General features: G+C 48.6%; 2 protein-coding genes across 3 annotated transcripts in view; one reads left to right on the forward strand and one right to left on the reverse strand.

Annotated features, from left to right (window-relative positions):
• Window positions 1–27852, forward strand: part of CYFIP2 (cytoplasmic FMR1 interacting protein 2) — a 110533-nt gene that overhangs the window by 56320 nt on the left and 26361 nt on the right. For both annotated transcript variants that reach the window (XM_037501026.2, XM_054691835.1), the window contains 5 exons: window positions 3948–4147; window positions 5615–5702; window positions 17034–17177; window positions 18622–18712; window positions 19524–19654. In XM_037501026.2, the coding sequence (XP_037356923.1) occupies window positions 3948–4147; window positions 5615–5702; window positions 17034–17177; window positions 18622–18712; window positions 19524–19654 (654 nt within the window). The remainder of the gene's footprint in view (window positions 1–3947; window positions 4148–5614; window positions 5703–17033; window positions 17178–18621; window positions 18713–19523; window positions 19655–27852) is intronic.
• On the reverse strand, window positions 6572–9874 carry FNDC9 (fibronectin type III domain containing 9). Its single transcript, XM_037501028.2, has 2 exons — window positions 9645–9874; window positions 6572–7675 (listed from the first exon to the last, which is right to left on the reverse strand). The coding sequence occupies exon 2, from the start codon at window positions 7666–7668 to the stop codon at window positions 6970–6972; it is 699 nt and encodes a 232-aa protein (XP_037356925.1). The 5' UTR covers window positions 7669–7675; window positions 9645–9874; the 3' UTR covers window positions 6572–6969.

A 27852-nucleotide genomic window follows, 5' to 3' on the forward strand; every position in this document is an offset into this window, starting at 1 on the left:
TAAAGGGTAAGTCCTCTAGAGGGGAGGAGAAAGGCATCATAATTTTTTCTGGGCTGGGTCATACCTGGGCATGTGCGGATGGTTCCATCCCAACTCCCCGTGTGGGCCATCTGCTTTCTCCCTCCAGGAAAGTGAGATAATCATTAGTGATTAGTGAAGATCTAAGGCTTTTTGTGCAGCATGGCACCTAATGGTCAGTGTGTTGGCCAGATTGTTTGGACAGGCCTCACCAGCCCATGATTTAGCTCCCCTGTTCAAACAGGACTTGAGCAACTTTTATCCTACTGGCTCACAATTTCTTTTACCTGGACTGTCTCAGGAAGAGACATGAGAATTAAATATGATGTGGGTCCTGGATTGAATTCTGGATAAAAGACGGACCTTCATGGAAAAACTGGGAAAATCAGAGTAAAGTCTGTTGTGAGTTAATGGTGTTGGATCAATAATGTCAGTTTCCTACTTTTGATAATGATGCTCTGGTTATGCAAGTCACACTGGATGCTCTGGCTATGCAAATCATCCCAGGAAGCCTGGGGTCAGGGCATGCAGGGTGTCTGCTGTTTCTGCAGCTTTTCTCTAAGTGTAAAATTACTTCACTACAAAAAGATGTTGTTGGTTTTGTTTTGTTTTTTTTCTTAAAGTGGGAAAAATACAGTGACTAAGAACCCAGGTTCTAGCATCAACAGACCCAAGATGCCACCCTGGCCCTGCTGCTGACCAGTTGGGAGACCTCAGGCCAATTACTCATCTTCCCCACAACCGTTCCCTCATCTGTGCAAAGGAGGAGCCTTAGAATCCCCCTCAGTGGGTCTTGGAGGACAAAGCGGGGGGTTTACATGGAAAAAGCTTTGCATACATCACTCTTTGCACTTCTTAAATTAGAGCTTATGGAAAAAAGATAAGAGGGACCTTGAAACTTGGGGCAGCAACGAATTCTCAGTGACGCTCCCCCAGCATTTTCTAATAGGACTTGATGTAGTGGCCCATCAAAGTCCTGGGCCTCTTACTAAAGTTCAGAGACTATAATAAACACAGCACCCGTTCTCCTGGGAAATGTATCATTAGAAATAGATGTTTCTTTGTTTATGCCAAAATGTTAGCAGTGACTATCTCCAAGTGGGAGGATTTTTGTTTTCTTCTTTTCCTGTTTTGCTGAGTCTTCTAGTTTCCCAGTATTGGGGATTTCTTATGGAAAAGCTGGTTTGGGGGATGCGGGGGTGTCCATGACCTCTTCCCACCCCTCAAAAGACACTGGATGTTCTTTTAGCTGGGAACAAAATCAAAACAAGTAATGAAAGTGTGTTTATCAGGTGAGCTCAACCCCAAGAGAGCAGCCTCTTCCTGTGAAGACCTTGAAGAAGAGGCCCCAGGGAGCGCTCTCCTGGGAAGGGGGGCAGCATCAGGAGGCCCCCACTCCTTTCGCCTGAGAAGCTTCTGACTCTTCCAAAAATCACAGCAAGGAATGTGCCCCCCTCACCCTTGCCTCCACCTGAGACAGCTCATCCTCATCCTACCCTGCCCAGCAAACCTGTACCCTAGAGATCCATGCTGAAGCTGAGAACTGGCAGCCTGCAGTGTTTGTTTAGGCTACAGAGCATAGTCAAGATTCTGAGCCAACATTTAACATTTGGGAGAATTCAAGCAAAACTGTAGCAGCTCTGGAAGCCCCAGGCTGGCCTTCCCAGGTGCCAACAATTGCCAGGAAATGACTAGATAGTCCCTTCAGCCCCCACCGGTGCTCCCCACTCATATGTGTGACCTGGGGCCATGCTGCATCCCCAGCTCTTCTGGCCCCAGAACTTGCTGCAGTGTGGCACACTCATGGAATGACCTTCCCACTACTGCACAGAAATGGCCCACTGGGTTATTTTATGTTCTTAGTTCTGCTCCCCTCTGTTGCCCCTCAGTAAACCAGTCCTATAGAAAGCACTCAGGAGGCCTCTGAACCCCACTCCATGGGGTTTCAAACACTGAGCCCCATGTCTGTTTGATGGCCCAACAAAGACACCTCATATTGTTGTGGCAGAAGTGGCCTAGTTCCCAGCAGCCACTCATCAGCAGACACGAGAACGCTGCCTCAGTCTCCCTTGTGAAGGAGACACACATCTGTAAGACTCAATCACGGAAGGTGAGGACAGACGTTCCCAGCAGGAGTTGTCTCCCCAACACCTCAGTGCCAAGGGATTCAGTGATCTTAGACATCAACTCATTAGTGCTCACTACACTTACTTTTTATTTTCTTGTCCATCCAAATGGTACCAAAGATACAGCCAAGCTGGCCAGGCCCCATAGACCTGCGGAGAGCAGATTCTTATCTTTGCCCTTCCTCTATGGCACAGTCACTGGAAACATGGTCTTCAGTGCACCTCCGGAATTGGAATCCAAGATTTCAACCTTCTTTTGAGAAATGGCAGGATCTGCCATCACTCCTTGTGCAACGTGGAGTTAGTAGCCACCCTGCATCTAGAGGTCTGGCAGGAGCTGTACCCCTGGCCCAGGGCTCTCCCTTCCTTTGCCAGCTTGTCCGGTGTGCCTGCCTTGTCTGGCCCCTGCAGCCACTTAAATTTGCAAGCTTCAATCAGTTCTGTACCCCAATCTACATCCCCAGAATCCAGGTTTCCAAAATGGAAGCCTGGCCTGGGGCCTCCACCACGTCACAGCCTGGCCAGGTCAGTGTGCCCCAGGAGTTGATGAGAAAAAGCTGAATCCCAAACATCCCCACCCCCCACCCCAGAGTGAGGATGCCTCCCATGACCTACACTGAGGCCAGGTCCCAATCCTCTAAGCTGGCCCTGCTCTGGAGAACCACCTTGCAAAATTCTTTTAGCTTTTATGTTTTAAAACCAACTTTTCTTTTCCAAAGTTTTCTTAACGATTGCTTCTTTGTTCTGGACAGTGCACCCCAGCAGCCAGACACTCATGCTGGGAGCCAAAAGCACTGAATTCACTTGCTAAGCCCAGGTCCACAGTTCTTGTGTGACCTTACCCCTTGAACCTTAGTTTCTCTCTGTGAGATGGGGCAGACAGCTTAACCAAAGCAATGTGGTGCTGTTCCAGAGCATCACAAAGGCAGTTGTCTCCTCTCTGCACTGGACTGTACCTCTATTCTTATGGATGGCAGTGATTGGGAAGCAGCAGGACAGTAAAGCGAGGCTGAAGGATTTCACTCTCCCTTCCTGGCAAACTCCAGGGCCTGCTGGTCCAGATAAGATCACTGTGCTCCCGTGCTGTAGCTTGGGTTCCAATGACCAGGGACAAGGAGGGGGCATTCTGCCCTAGCTGATTTTACACTTCCGAGTTCTAGACATGTGTCATAGGCAGGTGTTACATACATGGTGGGGAAGGATGTGGACTTGGGAGCCCCTGCCTTTGAAGCTGAATTACTCACTGTCTCAAAGCCTGGGTTCCTGTGTTTATCAAGGAAGGATGGCAGTGATATGGACGATGGGGGACATTAATTTGTATAAAGTGCTCAGGATACTTACTGCCTGGCACATAGTAAGTTGGGTCATACAAAAGCACTAATATTTGATGGTGTGTGCTCCAAAAGACCAGTTTTCTCTGGTCTGACCTCATAGTGAGCATTCCGTTGCCAGCTGCCCTCTGCAGAGCAAACACCACCTCTGGTGACAGCCTTGTGACTCTAAAGGACACACTGGTTCCTCACTGTTTGGACACTGGCAAGCAAGCAGGCCTGCTCTCCACCCTAAGGGGTACGAATGGGGTCTGCACATGGTCTGTGGACATGCAGTATCCTCAGCATCATCTGCCAGTTCCTTCCACTTCTCAGAAGGCCACGTGGTTCCGAGCCATGGGAGAGGGTCCCTGGCCAAGGTGGGGTCTCTGTGGACACTTAGGAGGTGGCTGAGGGGCTGTGGCTTGCAGGAAAAGCCTGGTGGATGAAGCAGTGCCAGGAAACCTCAGCAGCACCATCTCTCCCTGGGCAGGAGCTGGAGTGGCTGCTGGAGATCAACCGGCTGACACACCGGCTGCTGTGCAAGCACCTGACCCTGGACAGCTTCGACGCCATGTTCCGTGAGGCCAACCATAATGTGTCTGCCCCCTATGGACGCATCACCCTGCACGTCTTCTGGGAGCTAAACTTCGACTTCCTCCCCAACTACTGCTACAATGGCTCCACCAACCGGTAAGAGGGTCCTCAGACCAGAGCGGCCAGACACTTGCTCTGGGTGGAGGTGGGGGTGCATGTTAGAAGCTCTCCCTTCCTTCCCTTTGGTGCCTTCAGGCCAGAAGAGGAAGAAGGGGGGTCAAACAGTCACAGGACGTGTTACAGGCGGTGGACTGCAGATGGAGGGAAGACCCAGGACCGGGAGAAAAGGGCACCACCTGATCCAACTTATGGAGCCCAGAGAAGCTCGAGAGAGGCTCTCTCTCCCCTGAGCAAGGATGCTGGAATTGAGATGCAGAGAATGAGCAGTAATAAGATGCAAAGGCTGTAGAAGAGAGCTCCAGGCAGTTTCTAAGGAGTTGGCGGTGGTGGAGAAAATGGGGTGGGGATGGTGGCACAGGAGATAGGCAGGACACAGGAGGGAGCAGACATCTTGTTCAGATGGAGCCCTTGTGAGCCTGCAAGGGTTGGAGGAGGAGGTGTTATGATCAGCTGGTAAGATCTGTATAAGGATGATCACATACATGAACATGTGTGTGCAAACCAGACTGAGCACCCACATGTGCACACAGCCTGGGCGAGGACCCAGGCAGAGACAAGATGAAAGAAAGTCTTATTCCCATGGAGGCTGGAAACCTGCAGGAAGAGGCGAGACGGGTATTTCCAAGTTCAAGCAGGCACTGAGCATGCACATACCTGTGCGTGTTCCCAGGTCCTCCCAGTGACCTCAGGGCCACATTAAATAGGTCCCTGCTGAGAACATGGAAGGCTCTGGGAGGAATCCATATAGATGCGCTCGAACCTACACACTTAGCATGACGACTCCTTACTAAAGATTTGGGGTTGTTACCAGAAACTTCATCAGGGGTGAGCGAGCAGTGGCCCATGAGCAACATCTCATTGCCACATGCTGTTGTCCAGCCCATAAGCTAAGAATGGTGCTAATACTTCTAAATGGTCAGGGAGAAAAAAATCCAAAAAAGAATCATAATTTGGTGAAAAATGAAACTTATCTGAAACTCATAAGGTTTCACTGGATCTCAGCCATACTCCAGAATTTACTGATGCTTATGGCATTTGCAATGCTGACAGCAGGGCGGAGCGATGGTGACAGAGACCGTCTGGCTGGCAGAGTTGAGGATATTTGCCATCTGAGCCTTTATAGGAAGATCCTGGGGGACCCTGCTCCTGGGAAAGCAAATGAGTGGAAGCCCTGGAGGCCATTTCCGGGCCCAGCTTGCTGCCACAGTCTTGCTGAGTAGCCCCCAGCCCTGCGCTGAGCCTGTGGCTCTGGGTGGTAGTTCCCCCTCTATAGAAAGGAGACAGGAGTTGAAAGGGAGTGTCCCAGGAGAGTTTCTAGGCCTCCAGCTAAGAAACTGTGTCATTGCACCTGGTCATGAGGGATCCCCCCCGCCCTGCATCATGTCCCCTGAAGAACAGCATCAGGACCCGGTTAACTCTCACCCCCATCTTTTCTTTTACTAGTTTTGTCCGAACGGCCATTCCTTTCACCCAAGAACCACAAAGAGATAAGCCCGCCAACGTCCAGCCTTATTACCTCTATGGTTCCAAGGTAAGTCACCTGCCCTTGTCCTACTTCTGAGATGCTAGTGAACGAAAGGAAATAGAAAAGTGTCCCCTGATGCAGAAAAGCCAGACAGTGTGAGGATGGAGAGGCAGCAGTGACACCCAGGTGGAAACAGTGAGAGTATATTCGCCTTTATTTGTTGACAGCTAGCAGGGTTGGTGGAACACAGACCTAGGAGGCGGGATCTGTGGGGGGAGGACTCTGCTGAGGAGAGCAGGAGATGAGTATGGGGCTTCTCCCATTTCTTGGTTGATCTATGATGTATCGTCCGTGATTCTGGGCCTTGAGAGACCCCACGCTGAGGGGATGTGCAGGCAGGAAGCAGTTGAGAAGGTGGAGCTTTGAAGGAACTCCCAGACAGTGGTGGTCCAGCTGAGACACAGGTCTGACCCCGTCTCTGTCGCTTTGTCACTCACACATCCAACACTCATAAAACCTTACACATGGTCCCCTATTCCCGACCTTCCTCCCCTCGCCGTTCATTCGACAGACCTGGATTAAGCACCCACTCTAAGCTGGATGCTGATGGGGTCTCCATGCTGGAGATACATCAGACATCTCTGCTGCCTCGCTTTCCATGTCCACAGCCACATAGGGACAGGACTTTCACAGAGTCTCACAAAACCACAATGGAGGCAGATTTGTCTCTCCCCTTGGGGTTTCTGGGAGGACCAAGAAACACCACTGGAAGAAGAAATGTGTCAGCAACACAACATAGCCAAATTTTTTTCTACATGATGGAATAGAGATGACCCTCATTGACCCCATTTAAAAAGAAGTAATAAGGCGGGGTACAAGGTGGTGTGATTGCCTGAAAGCTGGAGAATACTCAAGAACAAGGCCTCCTTCCCCTTTCCAAAACAACCACCTCCTCCCCCAGCACAGGAGGCCAGGCATCTGCTTGGGGTGACAGAGAGCACAATGAGAGCTTATGTTCACCCCGTTTCCTCCAGTTAGTGTGTTTTCTTTTAAGTCATGCCAATTGTACTTTCTAGGCTACACTGGATTCATATTTATTTTCATATTAAAACCAGAATTTTAACTCTGAACAGGGTGCTCTCTTAACTGGGCCATGGTGGGGTGAGGGGAGCTGTTTTCCAGAAGCTTGGTCCTGGGCATTTGTACAGCCTGGGGGAGTCCCCAAAAGCACAGACACCGAGGTGGGAATGGGTGTTCTATAGACACAATTTTACAGGAGACCTACTGTAGGGGACTTTGAGCTCCACGACCAGAGAGAGCTCTTGCCCACTTCTCACTTCCCAAAATAAGGCAGTATAGCTAGCTGGTCACCAGCCTGCATCTGCAAGGCGCCCACCGGAAATGCTTCTAGGTTGGCTTCCTGGTCAGCTTCCGCTTCTGCTTCCTCATCTGCATCCCCTCCAGCACTGGAGCACTTGCGAGGCAGTTCTACCAGGGGAAGGCCCTGCTGGTCTTCCTCCCGCTGACCCAGAGCCGGGGCTTCCTCAGGCCATCTCACCAGCCCGTTGGCTTCCTCCATATGGCCAGCCCGGTAGGACCAGCGGGGCTCATGGCAGCGCACACACCAGAACTGGAGGCAGATGAAGGCCAAGACTGCGGTGAAACATGCCAGCAGAATGGCCATCAGCACCCACAGGGAAATCTGGGGGTCCACCAGGGAGCTCCCCGCTGCCAGCGGACTCTTATCCAGGGTGTGGAACATGGTGCAGTAGTGCGGGTAGGGGAAGGCGGCCTTCTTGCAACTGATGCACAGGAAGTAGAGTGTGGAGGGGGCCAGGTGTTCCAGCACCACGGAGCTGATGGTCCGGGGTACCTTCTCCTCGTGGTGGAAGCTGTAGCGAAGATAGCCAGAGAAGATGCTGTTCCAATTGGGTCTGTACATAATATGGTAATAGTCCTCCAGGCAGGGCTCCGAGGACGACCAGGAAACGATGGCTCCTGTATAGGATACGTTCCCCACCTCGATGTTCATCCTGATACTGGAACCAGAATCAAAGCCAACAGTGACATCCCCACCTTAAGAATGTATTTCCAGCAGTCACTGCCACTGTGCACTGAGCGTCCAGATGGGACCCACCCTACCCCATTCTATAGACAAAGAAGCAGAGCCCAAGAATTGATTGTCCTCAGCCAGGTCTCTCTAAGAAATGGCAGAACAGTTAAAAGCAGGGCTGTCCCAGCCCACAGTTGAGAGTCTAAAGAACTAAAAGAAAATGCACTGCAGTCACCCAGCCTCCTCTACCCTGGCTCAGATCCTTCACTACGACATGGTTCTCAACCCTCCAAAGAAAGAGAAAAAAAGGCAAGAAAGGGAGAAATCAGTACGACCTAGAGTTTCCCACATTAGTGTGTTACCTCGGAGTTGGGCAAACGTTTCACCTAAAATCCCTCTGCTTCTACCCCAAATGCTGTGAGCTAGTTATCTAGAACATTCTACCCACTCTTTTTCAGTCCCCCAATTCTGTTGCCCAGGGCAAAAGGAGGTTTACTTTGTTTCTCACTGGCTGCTAATTTCTCCCCAAAACCTCTGCTCATGTTTTATTTTTTTCAAGTTCAGAGGTACCAGGTCAAGACAGTCAGCTGCCAGTGCAGCCTAGCAGTACTACCTAATGTGACTGGTGCAGTGAGTGTTAATAACGGTAACAGCCACCAACGGTTAGCCAGTGGTTGCTACAGATGCTCAATTTACGATTATCAGTTCCCTTTATTCTGTGCCCCACCCTTTGAGCTGAATAATCATTTTACAGATGAGCAATCTGAGGTCACTCAGTTCACAATTAGAAGGAAGACTCAAAACCACTTAATTGCTGGATTTCCAAATGCAAGGCTGCTGGGTTTAGCAATAGAACTTTATTTCAGAATGAAGTCTGCTACCAGAATTGGGTTGCTATTTTTCCAGACAAGTTAGTAAGCCCTCTTTAGATAGCCAACTCTCTTGATTTGGTAAGTGAGAGCCAGCCAGCTTCCAGTGTTTTAGTTTTCTCCTTAATTCTACCTCTTAGAGAAAGAGAGAGTTCCCATTCATTGAATTTCACCAGATCTAAAATTCAGGGACAGCCATATTCCTCCTGTATGTGGTCACGTAGATTTCTCCCAGCTTCCTTCTCTGCCCCTCCTGTCTCACGTGAAATACAGCTTTCATTTTAGATTTCAGTGACATAGTGGAAAAAATCGGATTTTAGAGGGAATTGAATATCAAGCTAATCTGATTTCTATTACAATCTGCCTTCTCTCCCCATCTCCCCGACCTTCATTTCATGCCTTACTCTGGAGTGACTGAGCTGCAGGAAGGTGTATGGCATCAAGTAATTTTTCAATCCTGTTTTTCTTCTCTAAGGGTGACAGTGAACTACAATGCTCAGGAAAAGAACTAGCTCCTTCTCACTTGGCTGGAGATTTCTTTCCAGAAAAATGGGTAATAAAAGGAGAGAGACAAGAGTGTTCAGGTCCCTCTAGGAAGGTCACTGCAAAGAAGATGGAATCTTATTCCCCCTGTGTATTCCTTCTGTGGGTCTCCTCATCCACACCTCCCACTGCACCCAGCACCCCACACATCCCTAGAAATACACGTCCAACCTCAATGAAAAGAACTGAATGCATTCCTTTGATAGGCAATGGCCTCTGTAAAACCTTCCATCTGGAGTGAGTGGGATCCCATTTCTTGTTGTGAATTTTCCTCCTACTTGCCTAGAATCTGCCGCTGCCTGCCTTTATAGACTGGGGTCTCCGCAGCAGACATATTTAACAGTTCTCTGCCAACACACGAGCAGCAGCCTCAGTGCATAGGAGCAAATCAGTCTCTCTTATTTATTTTTCTTCCTCTGCTCCTGTTTCTAAATTCCCCCTATTTTTAGCTTGTTCATATCGCCACTGCCTGGCCCTCCTCTGAGCAGAGGGTGAATGGAAAAGCCATTTCCATTAGCAGGAAGAGCCGCTTATGTCCCTTACCTGATACTCGCCGTGGATCCGGTTAGAGGGTTAGCATGCAGCCCTCAGAGGCGGGCTGGACCAGAGCCGAAGGGATGGTGCCTTCTCCCTTCCTCGGATCTGGGCTCTCCTTGATGTCTTTCTCACCACTGTCTGAGTAATCCCACTGTCGCCCCCAATGCTCACATTATTCATTTCTTCAGATCAGCATCATTCACCATGGCAACCACCAGGCATTGTACGCACGGTGCTTTCAGGGACCAGTCTGGAATGGTTTTTGCCTAGTGAAAGAAGCTCTCCTTCCTTTAACCACAAAAAGGCTAACAATCCCTTGCAAACTGATCCTCAGAAGGGAACTCGCTCTTCCAAGGATTCCGAATTTTCTCTCTGATTGACTAGTTCTTTTTTTTCTCTTTTATACCATCTAGACCCTCTTTGGATAATGATTTGTTACCCCACAGCTAAAACAGTATTTCATCTTCATGCCTCCCCAGCCCACATCCCCCTACCTCACCTCTACCTCCTCTTTGTCTGTTTTTATCTTCTGTGGTATTGCCTAGTTACATGACATGGGTCAGGACTGTCATCCTTGGGCTTCCATTCTATCATTGCTAAAGCTGTGGGCTTGAACTAGCTGGGGTGGCAGGAGCAAAACTCGAGTATTACCTCTACCCTGGGTCTTATCACAGCTGTGAGTCACAAGGAGACCTCTGAGAGCTCACTTGGAGACTGACCGAGAACCAAGAAGGAAACAGCTGACTTTCAGTTTGTGTCAGTTATGACACTTTTGTACTAGGTTGGTTTGAGCGCCCGCCCCCAAGGGAAAAACATTCCTCTCTACCCAGAGCCTCAGGATGTGACATTATTTGGAAGTAGAATTTTTGTATATTTAATTAGTTAAGGATCTTGAAATGATCTAATTCTGGATGTAAGGGGACCCTAAATCTAATTATAAGAGAAAGGAGGAAATTTACATACAGACACACAGAGGGAAGAAACCATGTGAAAACGGGCAGAGCTAGGAAGGAAGCTCAGGAAGACCAGATGAGAGATGCAAAAAAGCATTCTCCCATGGAGCCTCTGGAAGGAGCCTGGTCATGCCGGCGCCTTTATTTCAGGCTTTTGGTCCCCAGAATGGTGAGAGAAACCACCACGTGGGTAGTGCAGTCAGGTGTTGCTTATGGTCAATAATGGGCCACATATTATACAGGGGTCCCACTAGGCCAACCCAACTGCCCAGTGTGGGGTAGGCTTTACCATCCAGGCCTGCGTGTTGACACTCTACGACCGTCACACAGCAGTGAAATCGCCTAATGACACATCTCTCAGCACATACCCATTGTTAAGTCACACCTGATTAATTTATTACAGCAACCCTATGAAACTAGTGCAGCTCTCTTTCCTGCTCAGCTCAGAAACCACCTCCAAGTCCTTCTCAACACAACCATCCCAGAAAACTACTAACAGATCAACTCACTGGAGTTGACACTGGGAATGGAAATAGCTGTTCTTGGACTGGATGGTCCCCAATATTCCTTTCCTTTCAAGAATCCTGGCTTTGCTGCCTTGCCTTTTTTCATTCCTACAAAAGTATATATGCCTCTGAGATCCATCCTTTCTGTTTCCCTCAACCTTGTAAGACTACATCACTGCAGTTCTACTGGGGCGCTCACAGGACGTGTCTGAAATAGAGAATCAAGTCTGTCATCTTAAGCTACCAAGTTTGTGGTAATTTGTCACAGTGGCCCTAACTCATGAATTTAGACTGCATTATTTTACACACGTTAGATGTTGTTATTGTTTTTTTTAATGTCAGCTTTTTTTCTTCTTGGTTCTTGGCCAAAAGATCCAGGTTGACCCATGGAAATGTCTTTGGGATTCCCATCAGTGGTAATCAAGAAGAGTTGTCTGACCATCACCCACCCCTCCTAGCCAAGGTGTCTGGGAGGCGTGGAGTCTCAGCCTTAGACCCATGGTCGCTGATTAGACACGTGCTCTGTGGCTCTCCCAGGGCACACTCTAGATCCATCTGGACAAATGTGGTCAGCAAAGGTTTTCCCTTAGGAAGTCCCTTGCTCTGGAGTCCAAGTGCCCCTGCCTCAGAGCTCTGTCATTTAGGGTCAGAGAAGACAGTAAATGTTAAAAACCTTTAACAATTTAGTCCAGTAACTGAAATTAGTATATGAATCAAAACTTAAAAATATTTTCTCTAAGTGGATTTGATAGTGCTTATCATACAAGTGACATAGATCATGGATCATGGCACAAATCATTCCTTAAACTCTACCAATAATTTCTAATAATTTTTTCATCCTTTAGAATTTGTGGGTGTGCTCTGTTGTTTGGCATGGTCATCTCTAGCTAATGATGTCCCTGTCCAAGTCACAGTTTGAGCTCAAATTCACCATATTGTATTCATCATCTCTACCCCATAGTCATAGCCCTTACCACCGGGGACCCAGTGTTTGCTGGCAGGCTGGATCCATTTCAGTGGGGTCCACATTGGGGCTTGCACATCCTGACCATAGGGGTCTGCCTCAATCCCACTGATGACACCATCAGCCGCACCCCCCAACTTGCTGCTCTCACCCCAGTGTCCATGTCTGTGTGGCCCCACTCCCAGGTACACAGCATAATTTATCCGCCCAGCCAGGGTAATTTTGTTATTTTAGCACTTGGTGCATATGACAGAACATCACCCGATATATGTCTCCTAAGGCAAGTAACTTTGCTTCTCTGGCCTTTAGCTTCCCCCTCTGCTAAATGGGGAGCTATTCCTGTCTCACCTGGTGCAGTAGCTGATAAGGCTGCAAAGATAGTAGGTTCTATACCTGCAACCTGGAAATGTTACTTGATTTGGAAAAAAGAACATTGCAGACTGGATGAAGTAAAGGATCATGAGACAGGAGGACCATCCCAGGATCCTGGCTGCCATCTCAAGAGTTCTTAGGAGAGGGGGATCTCACACATCCAGAGAAGAACACCAGACCTCCACAGAGACCTGAAGTGTGGAACCAAGCAGGATGTGGGCATCTCCCAGCAGCCAGAAGTGGTCAGGGATCGGTTCTCCCCCAGGGCCTCTGGAGGGAGTGTAGCTCTGCTGTGACCTTGGTTTCAGCCCCGTAGTCCTCATTTTGGATGCTGGCCTCCAGAACTACAAGAGAATAAATGTCTGTTTTCAACCACCAGGTTTATGCAATTCATCACAGTAGCCACAGAAAACTAATACACCTGGGCAGCTAGCAAGGCATGGTTGTGTGGAAACATTCATAAACAGAAGCTCTGGACACTTGTGTCTCATCGCATGGGGACAGGTTATTTAAAAAGTGATGGTGTTGGTTTCTACCAAAAATGATGGCATCTTTACGTGTGATTGTGTTGACATGATACCTACATATGGGAGGGTTGCTTCCTGCGCTTCTTCTTGCCTTCTCCAAAGGACTTTATGCATAAAACTGAAAAAAAAAAAAAATAGAGGAACATCATGTCTTCAGGTCACCAAGGCACCTCCCTGGGCCTTTTTGTCTCTGAGTGGAGAAAACCAAGAAGGCACCGAATGTTGGGGACCCAGCCCTCCAGCTTACCAAGCCTCAAGAAAGGACAGATAGACAGGTACATTAGTGATGGATTTGAACCTGCAGCTCAGGATTTCTCAGTCCTGGAAACCATCTTCGCCTGTGATCACTCCCAACAAGGATGGGTTGCTGTTTTCTTCATTTACCTGCAGTGATCGCGCAGAGGGAGAGGAGCCGTAGCTCTGTGACCTGAATCAGAGCTGTTGTCTGTGTTCCTAAGCTGATGATATTCACATTGCTCGAGGAACATTAGAGAAATTGTAACTAAACAGGAAATTAGAAGCCGTTTTAATTCCTCTTGGGGTCTTTGAAAACAGCGATTGTGATTCCAGAAAGCAGAGAGGCAAATTGCTTGCAAATTCAGTTTGCCAAATAAATAGGCCTCATTGTTTAGAGTGACTAGTCATGTTTACCATCTGGTAAAAGAGAGAGAGGAAGAGGGAGACATCTTATGACTAAAAAGTCCATACACAATACTGAATGTTTAATATGGTAACTCATGTTCTGCACATTTTGTCACAATTTTTCTGAAAAAGTCCTTATACAGATCATATTGAAGTGCCCAGGAGCTATCAGCTCTAACTCATTATGTTTTCTCCCTCCTTAAAATACTGTTTTGATTTTTAAAAAAAACATGCATACATCTGTGTCAGCCAGTGGTAATGCAGCTCTAATTCCTGCATCAGGATTGTTTCTGTTGAGGTCTCCTAAAGTTCGTGCGGTTTGGATTGAAACAAGCTTGACTCTAAATGAGTCATCCTAAACAGGACTCATAATTACAGTTAACCCTTGAACAACCTGGGGTGCCAATGCCTAAGAGGTCAAAATCTGAATTTAACTTTTGACTCCCCCAAATCTTAACTACCAGTAACCTGAAGTTGATTAGAAACTTTACTGATAACATAAACAGTCAGTTAGCACCCATTTTGTGTGTTCTATGTATTATATACTGGGTTCTTACAATAAATTAAAATAGAGAAAATAGTTGAGACTATCATGCATGAGGGAAAATACACTTATTGTAATGGACCATATTGACCAAACCATAAGCGTATCTGTCTGTTTACATGCATGTATGAGTGGACTCACAGGGGTTCACACCCGTGTTGTTCAAGGTCAGCTGTAGACTCTAAGGCAGGCACTGGTTGTAACCAGGGTCAGTTAGCGGGATTGGCTGCTAACAAGTTTTGTAGAGATTTGTAGTGAGTTTCCTAGGTCTCAAGTCATGTTGCATTCCTGTTTTTCTTTGCCAAACTTCAGAAAATGCCCAGGCTCCCATATTCCCACCTTTTCTCAGTAGGGCCCAGCCTCCTATTGAGCCAGCAGGTCAGATGGGTGCCCTCCGGGGATGTGTGTGCATGAACTCCCCAGCATGCGTGTGCGTGTCCTCTTGCATGGGTGTGGTGTATGGGGGGCAGGGGGAGTTTCTTCACTTAGCAGGGGCATTGGATTCTGCTCATTTCCTGCTGGTCTTTCTTGAGCTTGAACCAGCAACCCAGGCCCAGCATCTGGTCAGGACCAGAATCCAAGACAGTGTAGGATGGTCAATAAGAGGCCTCCGGTGTGCACTGCGTGGGTCTGTGAGGGGGGTGGGGATGGGGCCTTTAGGGCCTTGTGTGCGGTGAGGCAATTCCAGAATTATTCTCCTCCTCTACTGGAACTGGGGAGGGCTCCTGGCCAGTTCTACCTGAATAAGTTCCTAGTCGCGCTCTCTGAGAAAGGTCTTGGGGAATTTGGTATGAGAAGCCCCTGAGGAAGGACACAACCATCCCATTACATGCATAATCATATATGATATTGTTTCATACATTTAGTCTCAACAGATGTCAACAGCCCATCACAGGCCTCCTGCCCCTCAATGGGACATCTGCCTCCCCCACCAGTGGTCAGCTATGCTGTCTGCGGTGTTTGCTGCATACTCCTCACCCCTGGAGAAGGAACAGGATAGTACAGACCAGAATGAGATGTGCCACTAGAGCCAGCACCTCCTGGCATTAGTGCCTGGGGCACCTCACTACTCACCCAACTCCAGCCCCGAGTGATAGTGTGGCCTGTTCCAGAGACACTAAAATGGTTTGTTCCACACATGGACAAGCATAAGGTCTGACCCCATAGTTGCCTAAATCAAACTCCATTCATACACTTTTAGGATTTCCTGAACATCGACTTCTAAATCAATTATATTTCCCACCCTACCCAAGCCATTGCCACCCCCCACACATAGACATCTCTAGTAACTATTGATATATACATAAAAGACACCCTCCCCCCAGCTCAGGCAGAGTTCACAGCCACAGCACGTCAGCATAGAGAGTGGAGAGCAGAACTTGCCCCTCAGCCCCAGGTCTCCCGTCTGTGGCACAGACTCCCCACACAGCTGTTACTCAACCCGCTGAATGAACGAGTGGGCGTTTGATTCCTCACGAATCCTCGCAGTGAGCAGCACCCTAATTGTGCTCCTCCTGTATCCTTCTAATGAGAGGATGCTAAAATTGCGACACTTATTCAGTGAAGTTTCAAATCATCGTGTATAGGAAAACATACTTAAGGCAAAACATAATTAAATCTTCCCTCCATGGCTCCGAAGGGAGATGAGATTCTTGCAGTCCTCCAGAAGCACCATCGCGGTTCCTGTTCAATTCGTGGAGGATTTCTGTTTAGCTGACCAGTAGAGAATTCCTGCTAATAAAAATATCAGGCATGGTCTCCCCATGTTTGCTTGCTTTGTGTACAAGATTTGCACAGTTCTAGGTAGGAAAATGACGCAGAACTAAGTTTGAGAGTGAAACCTTATCTAACACCCTGGGTCTGGTTCCAAAGCCCACCATCTTAAGGAGAGGTAAAGAGCAGAGGCTCCAGAATGAGACTTAGTGGGGTTCACATCAGCACTCAGTCATCTGCCAGCTATGACCTTGAACAAACTACTTACCAGCCTTGTCTGGGAAACAAGAGCCTCAGAATGTCTATATTACATAGGCGTGGTGTGTGGATTAACAGAGGGCATCAGGAAGCCTGACATGGGGCACCCAATACTGGCAGCCTTATGAGGCAAAGCAGCGATAACTTGCCAGCCTCATCAACTATGCAAGACTGATGAAGAACCCTACATCTTGGTCCTACATTCTCAGGCAGAGATCTTAGAGAGATCCCACTAATTCAGTGATAGCATCTCGTGGGTCCCAGGGGACAATGGAGGTGGCCAGTCAGTGACCAGGCTCTGCCAGTGTCTCCCACACACTCATTGCTATCATCTCTTTCAATGTTACTTGAAAAGGCAGGCATCTGTCATCCCTCTCATCTCATAGATGCTGAGTTGCAAAAATCTTAAAGGACTTTCAATGTGCTCAGCAGAAGCCTCTGACCTGCGGGCCTGTTAGTTCCCCAGACCCCAGGTGGTTACAGATGGGGACAGACTTTGACACCCAGTTGAAGGATGATGACGCTGAATCAGCCATTGGGGTCTTACATGGTTCTTCCAGCCGGTTCTTAGTACCAAAAATGCCTCTGGAAAAAGTGGATTGTCTGTTTTTCCCACCCTGTGGCTCCGTTTGGTAGAGTCTGTGTGTGGACAGTCAGATGGTAGGAGTCTCTATACAAAGACATTGACCAGAAACCTCTGTGTCCTCCTCCACTAGCGAGCTTTGCTCCACACAGTGGGCACTGACCCTGCCTCTCTCCACCACCAGCATCTTGCAAACATTAACGGGAGTCTCCCCAGGTAGAGCCCAGATCATGGCAGGTTTCCATCCCTTCTCCACAAGGAGTTTCTCCTGCAGGACCCAGGCTGGCATCCAAGCCTTTCTTCACCACTAACGTGGCCACAACTGTCTTGCAGCCTCTCAACATCGCCTACAGCCACATCTACAGCTCCTACAGGAACTTCGTGGGGCCCCCTCATTTTAAGACCATCTGCAGACTCCTGGGGTACCAGGGCATTGCCGTGGTAATGGAGGAGCTGCTGAAGATTGTCAAGAGCCTGGTAAGGACCCGGAGCTTTTCACGTGGCTGGCGGGGTTGATGGGAACAAAATCTCTCTCACCTTTATCTGGCCTGGAAAATCAAGTTGCCATCAATAGGAATCCTTTGCCCTCCAGGGAATCCTTTGTCCTTGTCTCTTGGTTCCTCTGATCTATGGCTGTTACGTTTCTGCGCCTCCTCTGACCTGTGACTTTGCCTCTCATTTTCTGATCATTGAATTCAGCATCCAGATTTTAACTAACTTTGGGGCCTCCTAAAGTCTGCTCATACTCCCCCCTCCGTGTTATCCAGAGTGAACTTGGCAAATTCATGACCCCTCTCCTGCCCTTGCCTGTCCCCTGCCATCGGCACACATGGCTAACCACACTTCTTCCCCTTGGGATCTCCTGCTAGCTGCTACCACCAGCACTGCACTTGACTCGAGGGAATTCTGTGTCCCTTTACCACCATTCTCCATCTGCCCCAAATACAGTCCTCTTACACTTCACTTAATTCCCTGAGGCACTCGTGAAGCAAGGCAGAAATGAGATCTTCCTGAAAATCTGGGATGACAAAAGAGAAATTAAGCAATGTATAACCATATCTGGGATAGCAGGATTCACCTGCTAAGCCCAGTCCTCTGGAGCAGCTGTGTGAGGCCAGAGGTTGTTACAGATGTGAAGCTAAGTTCAGAGTTAAACAGGAGGATGTGGTCATCAGTTAAAGATGTCTGCCTTGGACACACAGGGGACAGTGTGCCATATATTTTCCAGGCTTATGTTAGACAATCTGTCTCAGCCTCCACCACTCCCTGTCCCATTGCGTCTTGCTCTAATCTGGATCTCCTGTAAGCCCCCAAATCCAGGAGGATTCCTGGGCCCTCCCTGAGGCTATAAGCCCTGAGGCTATAAGAAGGGAGCTCCCTTTCCTGCATTAAGAGGGTCAGTTTCGCTTATGAAGGGTGATAGGACAGTCCCAGACTTTAGGGAGAACTTGCAGCTGCTTCTTGGGGAACGAGGCCTTACTGACTTTGCTCAGGCAGCCCTGACATATGCACTGAAGACAGGGTGGCTTAGACAGCAGTGTGAATGCCTTAGATTTCTGGAGGCTGGGAGTCATAGGTGAGACCACCCTACCCCCTAACTCCTGGTTCACAGCCTTCTTGCATGTCTTCATATTATCATATGGCTGATTATCTCTGTGGGTCTTTTTCCTAAGGATGCTGATGCCATCTTGAAGGCTCCATCCATCCTTGGGACCTAATCACCTCCCAAAAGCTCTACCTCCAAAACAATACCACATTGGGGCTTAAGTTTCACCCCATGAACCTGAGGGGTAGGGACACAATATTCATGCCACAAGACTTTCCCACAGACCTCAGCACAACCCCCACATATCCTAGCAGCCTGCAGATGCCCCCGATAGTGATGGGTTATTCACTCTCCTTGTTAACTTTTTTTTATCAGCTGCAAGGAACCATCCTCCAGTATGTGAAAACTCTGATTGAGGTGATGCCCAAGATATGCCGCTTACCCCGGCACGAGTATGGCTCCCCAGGTTGGTGGTGGGGAACCAGGGACGGGGGTGGTGATAGGAAGTGATCCAAATCCAGTCCCAGGGCAGGGGCTTTGGTTATCTGCCTTGGGGTGGTGGTCCTCTACATGCCAGCAAGCAGGCGGGGTGTGGGTGGGCCTTCTCTGCCCCAGCTAGAGAGCTCTGCACCATCTTTAACCCCTCTGAGCAGTCGTGTCTCCATGAGAGGCAAGGAACCCTGGGCAGAGAAATAGTTCTTTCCTTCCCTGATAAGAGTTGAGCCTGGGGGCCTGGAAAATAGAGAAAGATGGAGATAGTCTGTTTGGCCCCTGGGTTTTTTGTTTCGGGTTTTTATTTCCCTTAAAAAGCAAGATGTCAGATGCTGGGAGGGTATGATTCAGAACAGGAAGAGGTAGCCAAAAGCTTTAGTCCCAGCTATGCTCCTTCCCAGCTGTGTGACTCTGGGCATGCTGCTTCACCTCTCTGAGCCTGTCTGAAGACGGAGTAATGGTGCATTGGTTTTGAATGCTTAATGAGCTATTGCAGATAAAGTGCTTAGCACCACAGCTACCACCTGCAAGTACCTGCTCATTCCTGTCTTTATTAGGAATTCAGGTGACTTCTTGGAGGGACTGGTAGGGCCCAGGGCTCTGTGTATTTGTTTGGTTGCAAGTAAGATTTCACTCAGTCCCCTGAGCTCTCTCTAGGACTAAACCCCGAAAGAGATCTCACCCCAGGACACACCTAGAGGGAGGCGGGCTGTGGGTTTTGCTGCACCAGTCAGAACTTGAGCCCCAGCACTCCCCTAAGGCAATTCACCTTCCCTCACCCCCAGGGATACTGGAGTTCTTCCACCACCAGCTGAAGGACATCATTGAATACGCTGAGCTCAAGACAGATGTGTTCCAGAGCCTGAGGGAAGTAGGCAACGCCATCCTCTTCTGCCTCCTCATCGAGCAAGCTCTGGTAAGGCCTGAGCCCGAGGGATGGGCTCACTAATGGTACCAGTAGCCCCTCAAGCATCCTCACAGTCCTGACCAGGCAGGGCAGGCCTCAGCCTGCATCTCTGCCCCCAGTTGGGACAGTGTTGATGGTTCTAACACAGGAGGAGGGCCTGGGGGTTAGACCCAGACCCTTCCAGCTCCACCTGCACGTGGCAAGATCTAGCAATCCATTGAGTCTCTTTTGTCCAACTATTAGTAAGCAAAAATCACTCCTGGCTGCATGGTCAGGCACCATGATGGGGTCGGTAGGTGGGGTCAGCAGACCCCGCCCTCATCTTGGTCAGCAGGGGGAGACCCACACAGAACTGCGTGTGTTGACAGTCAGTGTTCCAAGGGAGCAGAACCTGGTGTGGTCTGGGGGTGAGGGAGGCCTTCCTGGAGGAGGTGACCAGGAATCTGTCCAGTAAGAATCTAAGAAGGGCCCAGGCTGAGGAGGCGCATCTGGTGTCAGATTGTTGTGAGGAGACAGCAACTCCACCTGCAGGGTCATTCAAAGCCTGAAAGGATATGATACCTGTTAGCCTGGTGGTGAGAACCAAATTGGTGGCAGTAATCCTGATGGACTACGGGCCCTCTCCATATTCTACCTCTGGGATCACACAGCACACACCCTCTCCCACCCGACCATTCATCTATACAGCCAGTCAGCAGGTCATATGTTTACAAGAAAAAACAATCCATCCCGATCTGTGTCAAGTGGACATGTTCTCCCCATGTCTGCCTGGGTGTCCCCCACATCCCAAGGCTGTGTATGGGAGGCTCATTGCCATGTCCAATGTCCCCCTTTGAAAGTGTGTGTGTGTGTGTGTGTCTGTGTGTGTGTCTGTGTGAGATACCAGAACTGCCAGTCTTGGTTCCCCGTTGCCAATAAGAAATTTTGAGGAGAAGGAAGGTAGTTTTGTTTATTTGTCAACAAACGAGGAAGCTAGCAGACTAGAGTCTGAAAGACTACCGCCCTGCTCACTAGAAGAATGTCAGGGTGTGTAACTAGGGAGGGTTACAGGAACAGGAAAAAGGGGGTGTGAGTGAAGGTCGACTCACCCGTCCTTGTAACACAAGTGTCTGGTGGCTCGGGTGACATCAGTTGTTTTCGTCACCATCTGCTGGCCAGCAATTCTGATGTTGTCTTTGCAGGGTTATGTTCTTGGCTCTGTTCTGAGGTTTATTTGCAGAAAGCCCTTTATCATTAGAATGCCAGGAGAAAGCAAGATGTTAGCTAAATATATATCAAGGTTTGTTAAACATAGAGGGGGAGGGAGTGCCTCTCCAGGGCAGGCAGAGGCTTGTATTCTGCTACTGTCGCACGTGTGTGATGCTTGTGCCATGGGTGGCGTCCTGCCCAGGATGAGCCCCGCCTTGACCCTGAGCTGCTGGGATGGGCTCCCGCCACCCCCACCCCTGAATTGGAATAAGTGGGCAAAAGAATGAATGAATGAATACAAATGACTACTGCATACTAGAGGAGTTTGGGGTCTTTATTTTGAAGTTGGGTGCTGGTTTTGTGGCCAAAAATAAGCCTTAGGAAACTCATTTGTATCAACTAGCCTAGGATGAAGTGGTTTCATTTAAAGTCTTTTCACCTAAAGTAGCAGGTTCTGAGAACCTGTCTGTGGCGCAGCCTTCGCCAGCCCTCAGGGCTGGTTCACAAGAGGGCTCTTGCCCCTTCACACTCTCCCAGCTGCCCTGCGTGTCTGCACTGGAGCATCCACGGGTGGGGCAAGTCCAGGGAACAAGGGGTTTGCTCTGGGCTGGATCCCCGGTGCGACGGAAAGACCTTTCTACATCCACCCCTGCGTTCTCCATCCTTCTCCTGTGGACAGGAGGGTCCTGGGAACCCACTCGCTGCCAGGCATGTTCTAGATGGTGGGTAAAAGTCCATGAATAAGGGGGAGAATGTGTGAGTATTGTATTCAGAGAGGGAGACCTGGAGGAGGACTAAAGCAGAGCAGAACCTGGAGGCCGGTGCCTGCTGAGGAGGGATAATCAGGCTCGAGGTGAGGGCTGGGTGAGGGAGGGTATGCTATTCTGCGAGAGGATGGAGCTGTACGTCTGTAAGAAATGAAAGTCGTATTCCCCCTCCCTGCCCCCGCACTCCTTCCCCGCCATGAGCAGCCTGGAGAGGTCAGGGGCCAAGGCAGGTGCACTGGAGAAGGCAGGGGTGCAAGCCTGTGACCTTGGTGTGGAGGCCCTTGAGGCTGCAGAAGAAGGTGCATAAGCCAGGAGTCTCCATGCAGCCGTCTCCCCCTCCCCACGCCCAGCACCTTGGAGACAGGGGCTACGCGGAGGGGCAGAGAAAAGGGAGAGTCAGGAAGGAGATGAAACAAAGGTAGAGAACGATGCAGAGGAAGCCATGATAACAAGAGCTCAGGATGGGAGCCCCGAGGGTTCTTAGCTCTGGTGTCTGCGTGGCCCGGCTCAGCCCGTCCTCCCGTCCTGGCAGCCAGCGCTTGGACATCTGTATCTCCAGACACTTGGCACCCATGAGCCTGCAGTGCATGGGGTTGCTCTTCCTGGGGGAGGAGTAACTGCCTCCCTGTCCCCTTTAAAAGGGACTCTACGGTCACAGGCTTTACGTGGTTCACCAGCCCTGGGTTGCTATGGCAACTGCCTTCAGAAGCTGGGCTGAGAGAGTAAAGAAACCACTCCTGCCTATGGAAAACCTGAGCCCAGGAACCCCAGGAGGAGTGGGCTGGGTGAGGGCACTGTGTCCTGTTAACACCACCTTTCCTGAGAGAACTAATTATACCTCCCCGGTGCACACCCCAAGAGACACACCATTGATGGGGCTCCAAGGAAACATTTTCCTTGGGACCCCTGCGGAGTCCCTCTCATATGTCACTAAGGGCAGCTGGGCCCCCACCTTGAGAACTGAGAGAGCCCCCAACAGTGTGGTGGTCCCTATCCCTTCATTCATAAGTGACGAAGTGGGGAATCAGGGAGGGGGATCAGTCACCTGAGGTCACACAGCACACCTGCACCAGAAGTGGGGAAGGCAAGGGTGCCAGAACTGACCCCAGTCCTGGGGGGTGGGGAGCAGGGAGGTGTTGAAAAGGACACAGCCAGGATCAGGGCTCCCACAAAGTGCACTCTGCTCTACTTGCCATCTGAGGGACTCCCCCAGCAGTGAAGGCAGTGCTTTTTCAGATTAGAGTGAGGCAGGAACTTTCTGGAGCCTCTGAGTTGACAAAGCTGGATTTGAAAAACTAAAGTCATATGGATAGTTCTCTCTAGAGAGAGGGACTAACAGCAAACAAATGAGGGAGGAGGGAGCCCTAGTCACCCCATACAGGAAGGGCTGTTGAGCCTGTGGGGTCTCCACATGGAGGACTCTGAAGCAGTTACAACAATGAAGGTGCTGAAGTAACTTTGTACAAGTGAAAAAGAGTGTGGTTACACACAGCAGGGAGGAGGGGATGGAGAGGGCAGGTGATAGGCTTTGGGCCTGGAGCTCTGGTGGAGCGTGAGGGAAAATGTGCCCGTGTTGAGGTGTGAAGCTGTACTCCCAACCTTCTATGGTTCTATAAACCCATGGCAAATCAATACAATTTGACTAGCTAAATAAAAAATATGAATAAAATGGTTTTGTATGATACCAGCATAGAAAATGATGAAAGACATAATGTTGGATAGAAAAAAGCAGGTCCCAAGACACAACACAGGTTATGACACCAGAAATGTAAGTCAGTAAAAAATACAGCCCACAATGGGCCTCCCCAGTGGCGCAGACAGTTGAGCGCTGTGCTGTGAGGCTGTCCGCAGTCTCTGCAGCGCGGGTTTGATTCCCGACCAGCCAGGGAGAGACCCACATGGTGCGGCAGACCTCTCCTGTCTCTCCCGCTGCTCCCCTCAGCAGTGTCTTCAATCCGTCTGCCTGGTCTGCTCCCCACTCTGTCTCTGGTGAATTCTCTCACCCTCCCACACCTCTGACCTGTACCTCAATTCTTATATAAATAAATAAATCTTAAAAAAATACAGCCCACAAAATTGCACAGCATTGAAAAAAAAACCTAGGACAAAGCATTCCAAATTGTTCCATTATCTTCTCTAGGTATTAGGGAGGCAACCAGGATTTCAGGTCCACAGGGGCTTTTGCATTATCTGGAATGTGTGATTTTTTTTTTTTTTTATATAAGGAAAGCATATTTGTGAATTACTACTGAGCTACAAAGCAATTTAAAGATAGAAGTATATCTTTAAATTGTAAAGAAGTATGTTATAAAGAAGTATATCTTTAAAGTATATCTAGTGTCAGTAACTGGAAGGAGATTGAAAAGTACAAACTAGTAAGTCTTTGCATCCTTGTCTCGCATGTCATCTTCAGGTAGATTTGCAGAGTCCGTTCTGGTTGTGGTTCCCTATAGATCTATACGCAGCAAATACCTCCTCTCATGCTGTGTACAGTGGACTCTAGGTACATTGTGGTGGGTGTGCTATGGAGACTGCCTGAAGGGAGAGATCACCTCAAGGGTAGATCCTGTCCGCCCAAGATACTGACAACAATGTAAATCAATGGTACTATAATAAAGAATTTTTTTAAATAGGGATTATTAATATATCATTAATTTGTAGTTGAAACAAATTTATCACTTGGACAAAGATATATTTTCTTTTTAAAATTGTATGCTTATAAATGTTCCTCAGAATTCAGGGCAGAAACCCATCTGCCTGTGGAATGGGCGGTTGCTTGGTCTTTAATAAAAGTCTAACATATATACAGTAATATGTGGAATCCACAGCATTCTCACTGTATAGATTGAATAATCCTGCACGCTGGGTGCATATTCAAATTGTTCACAATTGGGTGCTGTTATGGACAAAGATACCATGAACACCCTTGTACATTTCTTTTGGTCGGTATTCACTAATTTTTTTTTAAAGATTTATTTTTTTATTTATACAAGCACTGGGTACAGTCAGAAGCACGGAAGGGTGAGAGAATTCACCAGAGCCAGAGCGGGGAGCAGAGCAGGCAGACTGACAAAGTATACTGCTGAGGGGAGCAGCGGGCGTGGCAGGAGAGGTCTGCATGCCATGTGGGAGCCTCGCCTGGCGGTCGGGGATCGAACCGGTGCTGCAGAGGCTGTGAGCAGGCTTCGCAACCCAGCGCTAAATTGCTGCGCCACTGGGGAGGCCCAATGTTCACTGATTTTTATTGTCTATATCCTTGGTAGTGGAGTGACCAGCCCAATGTGAGGACAGATGTGTAGCTTCATTTTTACAAAGTGGTTGTACGAAGTTATGCTCCCTCGAGAGTTCTTGAGACTTTTCATTTCTTCACATTCCCCATAAACTTGGATTTGTCTGTCTTTCCACCATAGATTTCCTGGTGGAAGTGTAGGGCGGTTTCACTGTGGCTTTGCTTTCCCCAATAAGTAATGATGCCGAGCCTCTTGACATAGGTTGTGGCCACTTGCACGCTTGCACTGCCTGGTTCCTGAAATGTTCTTTAGTATTTCTACCTATTTTCTCATCCAGATATCTTTTTGTTATTGATCTGTTGGCATGATTTATATATTGTGGATATATGTATCGCAGGTGGCATGTCTTTGGAGGACATTGATTAAACTTTCTTTCCTTTTTCCTGTATGGTTGATATCCTGTGGGTTGTTCAAAAAATACACTTCACTTTAAAGTCACAAGATAGGTCCTCTCGTGAAAGTTTTAGAGTTTCTCCTTTCCAGGCATAACAACCGTTAAATCTATGATTCATCTGGATTTGATGTCTGTGAATCAGGTAGTGGCAGGTAGAAGTCTCATTTCACTTCTTTCCAAGTTTTCTCAGAGCCACTGATTACAAAGACCACGCGCCGCTGGGCTGCGGGCTGTCGTTTGTCATAGGTCTGGTGGTGGGTAATTGTTGAGTCTATTCTATTGTTAAGAATCAATTTATAAATCTCATGCTCTTTTAAAGAAAATTCGGCTATCAATGATTAGTATTACCTCCAGTATCTCCTCCCAGGAGAAATCACAAGGTGGTCATTAGGGAGATATTTCCCAGTTGCTGCATTTTTGTTTAGATTTTGTGCGGTTTCAACAGCCCAATGTGTGTTATGTTGACACACACCAGTAGATGGCGCTGTTCTTTCACGTGAGCCCGGACCTGCATCCCAGGACACCACTAAAATTTTGGGGCCAGATCATCTTTCGTTGAGGGGCGGTCCTGTGCACTGTGAGATGCTGAGCAGAATTCCTGGGCTCTACCCACTAGTTACCAACACCTCCCCCCAGCCCCCTGCCCGCGCGCACGCGCACACACATGACACCCACAAAAATCTCCAGGTACTGCTTCATCTTTCTTTGCAAAACAGAACCTCCCCACCTATCCAGATGGGAATGCAGAGCGAGGGCCCGAGATGGGTGTGGCGGGTGGGCGTTTGCTTTTCCCGTGCATCAGACTGTGGGCCTCTGTTCTGTGAGTGAGCATTTCCTCTTAAGGGAGAAAAGAGCATTTCCTCTTAAGGAGCCAGTAAGGGCTCCTTCTGAGCTGGGGTCCCGATATCAGTAGGATCTGGTACAGAGCTGCACCGCTTTGCAAAGTGCTCTGTAGGACTTTGGTTTTATTTTATTTTTCTGTTTTAGTTGCAGCTCCACATCTGACCCCTCTAGTGTCTGCTTCCACTTTAGAGTTCCTTTAATTTTGTTTTCCTTACTGCATAACTGAAATAATTCATTGCTAGAAAACAGAGAGGAGCAGAAAGAAGACAACAGGGACCACATTGCCACTCGAAGATAATGCTGTCCCAAAGCATAGCCTTCCAGATTTTTTTATGCTCCAGCATATTAAATCCATTTTTCCCATGTATGTTTTCACTTTGCTTAGTTATAAAATTAATGTTCACTGAGAAAAATGGTGTGTGACGGGCCAGGGACTCTGCACTATTTACTTATGCTCTATATTACCATTTTAATTCAATGTGATAAACCTTTATTGCTTTTTCTCCCTTAAGAGGAAATGCTCACGGAACAGAGGCCCACAGTCTGATGCATGGGAAAAGCAAACGCCCACCCGCCACCTATCTCGGGGCCCTCACTCTGCATTCCCACCTGCACTTGATCAGGGACGATGCCTGGGAAAAGACCCTCAGGCTTCCCCTGGAATTTCATGCAGCCCTTGTTCCCAGGTTCTGTCAAGCAGCACCCCTCCGCTCAGATCCAGCACCCCATGGTGATCTTGACAGAAATCAACCAGTCCTTTCAGGAAGGAGGCATCTTGACTCCCAATCATAACTTTCCTGCCCACGGCTTTGCATATTTTAAGTATTTTTGCATCTTTCCAGTCTTAATCTCTTAAACAAACCTGCTAGGTTCATTAGCACCTGGGCTACCTAGAGCGATGGTCTGACAGGTAACAGCCTTGGTTCCTGCAGACCCGGAGTCCCCCATGGGCCAGAGGTGATTGGACATGCTCTCCTCCCTAAATGTCCACTGTCTATGCCCCAGATTTCGATATGGAGGGTTAGTCCTGCAGGGGATGGCAGGTGATCTGAGAGCTTTTAACTGTTTGTTTACTAAAAAAAAAAAAGAAAGAAAGAAATGAAGCCCTGCTGTTTATGAATATTGCATTCAACGGTGAGAACTATCTGGAGACATGTCACTTGAGATGTTGGAGCAAGACATTCTGATAAAAGTGAGTGGTCAAAAAAGTTTATACACTTCCAGATTAGACTCACAAAAAAGGAATGAAAAGTATCATAAATCAAGAGCTGAGATGTGGATGCAGAGAAGCAGGATAGGAAAAATGTCCCAGGTGAAGGTCATGTCTGTATCCTTGGCATCTAACTCTGACTCATTAACTATAAATGAATGAAGGAGAGAGACCAGCTCAGTCCTAAAGGGTGGATGCAGGCAGAGCTATTTAACAGCTAGAACCTTGTAGAGACCCCCATTCCACTGGAGACAGGATGCGGTTGCTCACCTTTATCCAAAGCCACCTCAATTCTTGAATGTGGCATGCTTGTTTTATGAGCCTTGCCAGTATTTGCCAAAAAGCCAGAGCTCTGGTTATTCTGTGCTGATGACTTTTCTCCAAGGAAACCCTAATGGACAGAAAGGCTTGGAGGCTGAGGGCACTGGGTGTTAGTGTGTGGTCTCAGCAGTGGCTGCCCATTAACATCACTCAGCAACTCCTAAAATAGCCTGTCTGAACTCCAGTCCTCTGCA

The sequence above is a fragment of the Talpa occidentalis genome, unplaced genomic scaffold (genome assembly GCF_014898055.3).
Source record: "Talpa occidentalis isolate TD23 unplaced genomic scaffold, MPIMG_talOcc4v2.1 talOcc4.9, whole genome shotgun sequence".
NCBI classification, from domain to species: Eukaryota; Metazoa; Chordata; class Mammalia; order Eulipotyphla; family Talpidae; genus Talpa; species Talpa occidentalis.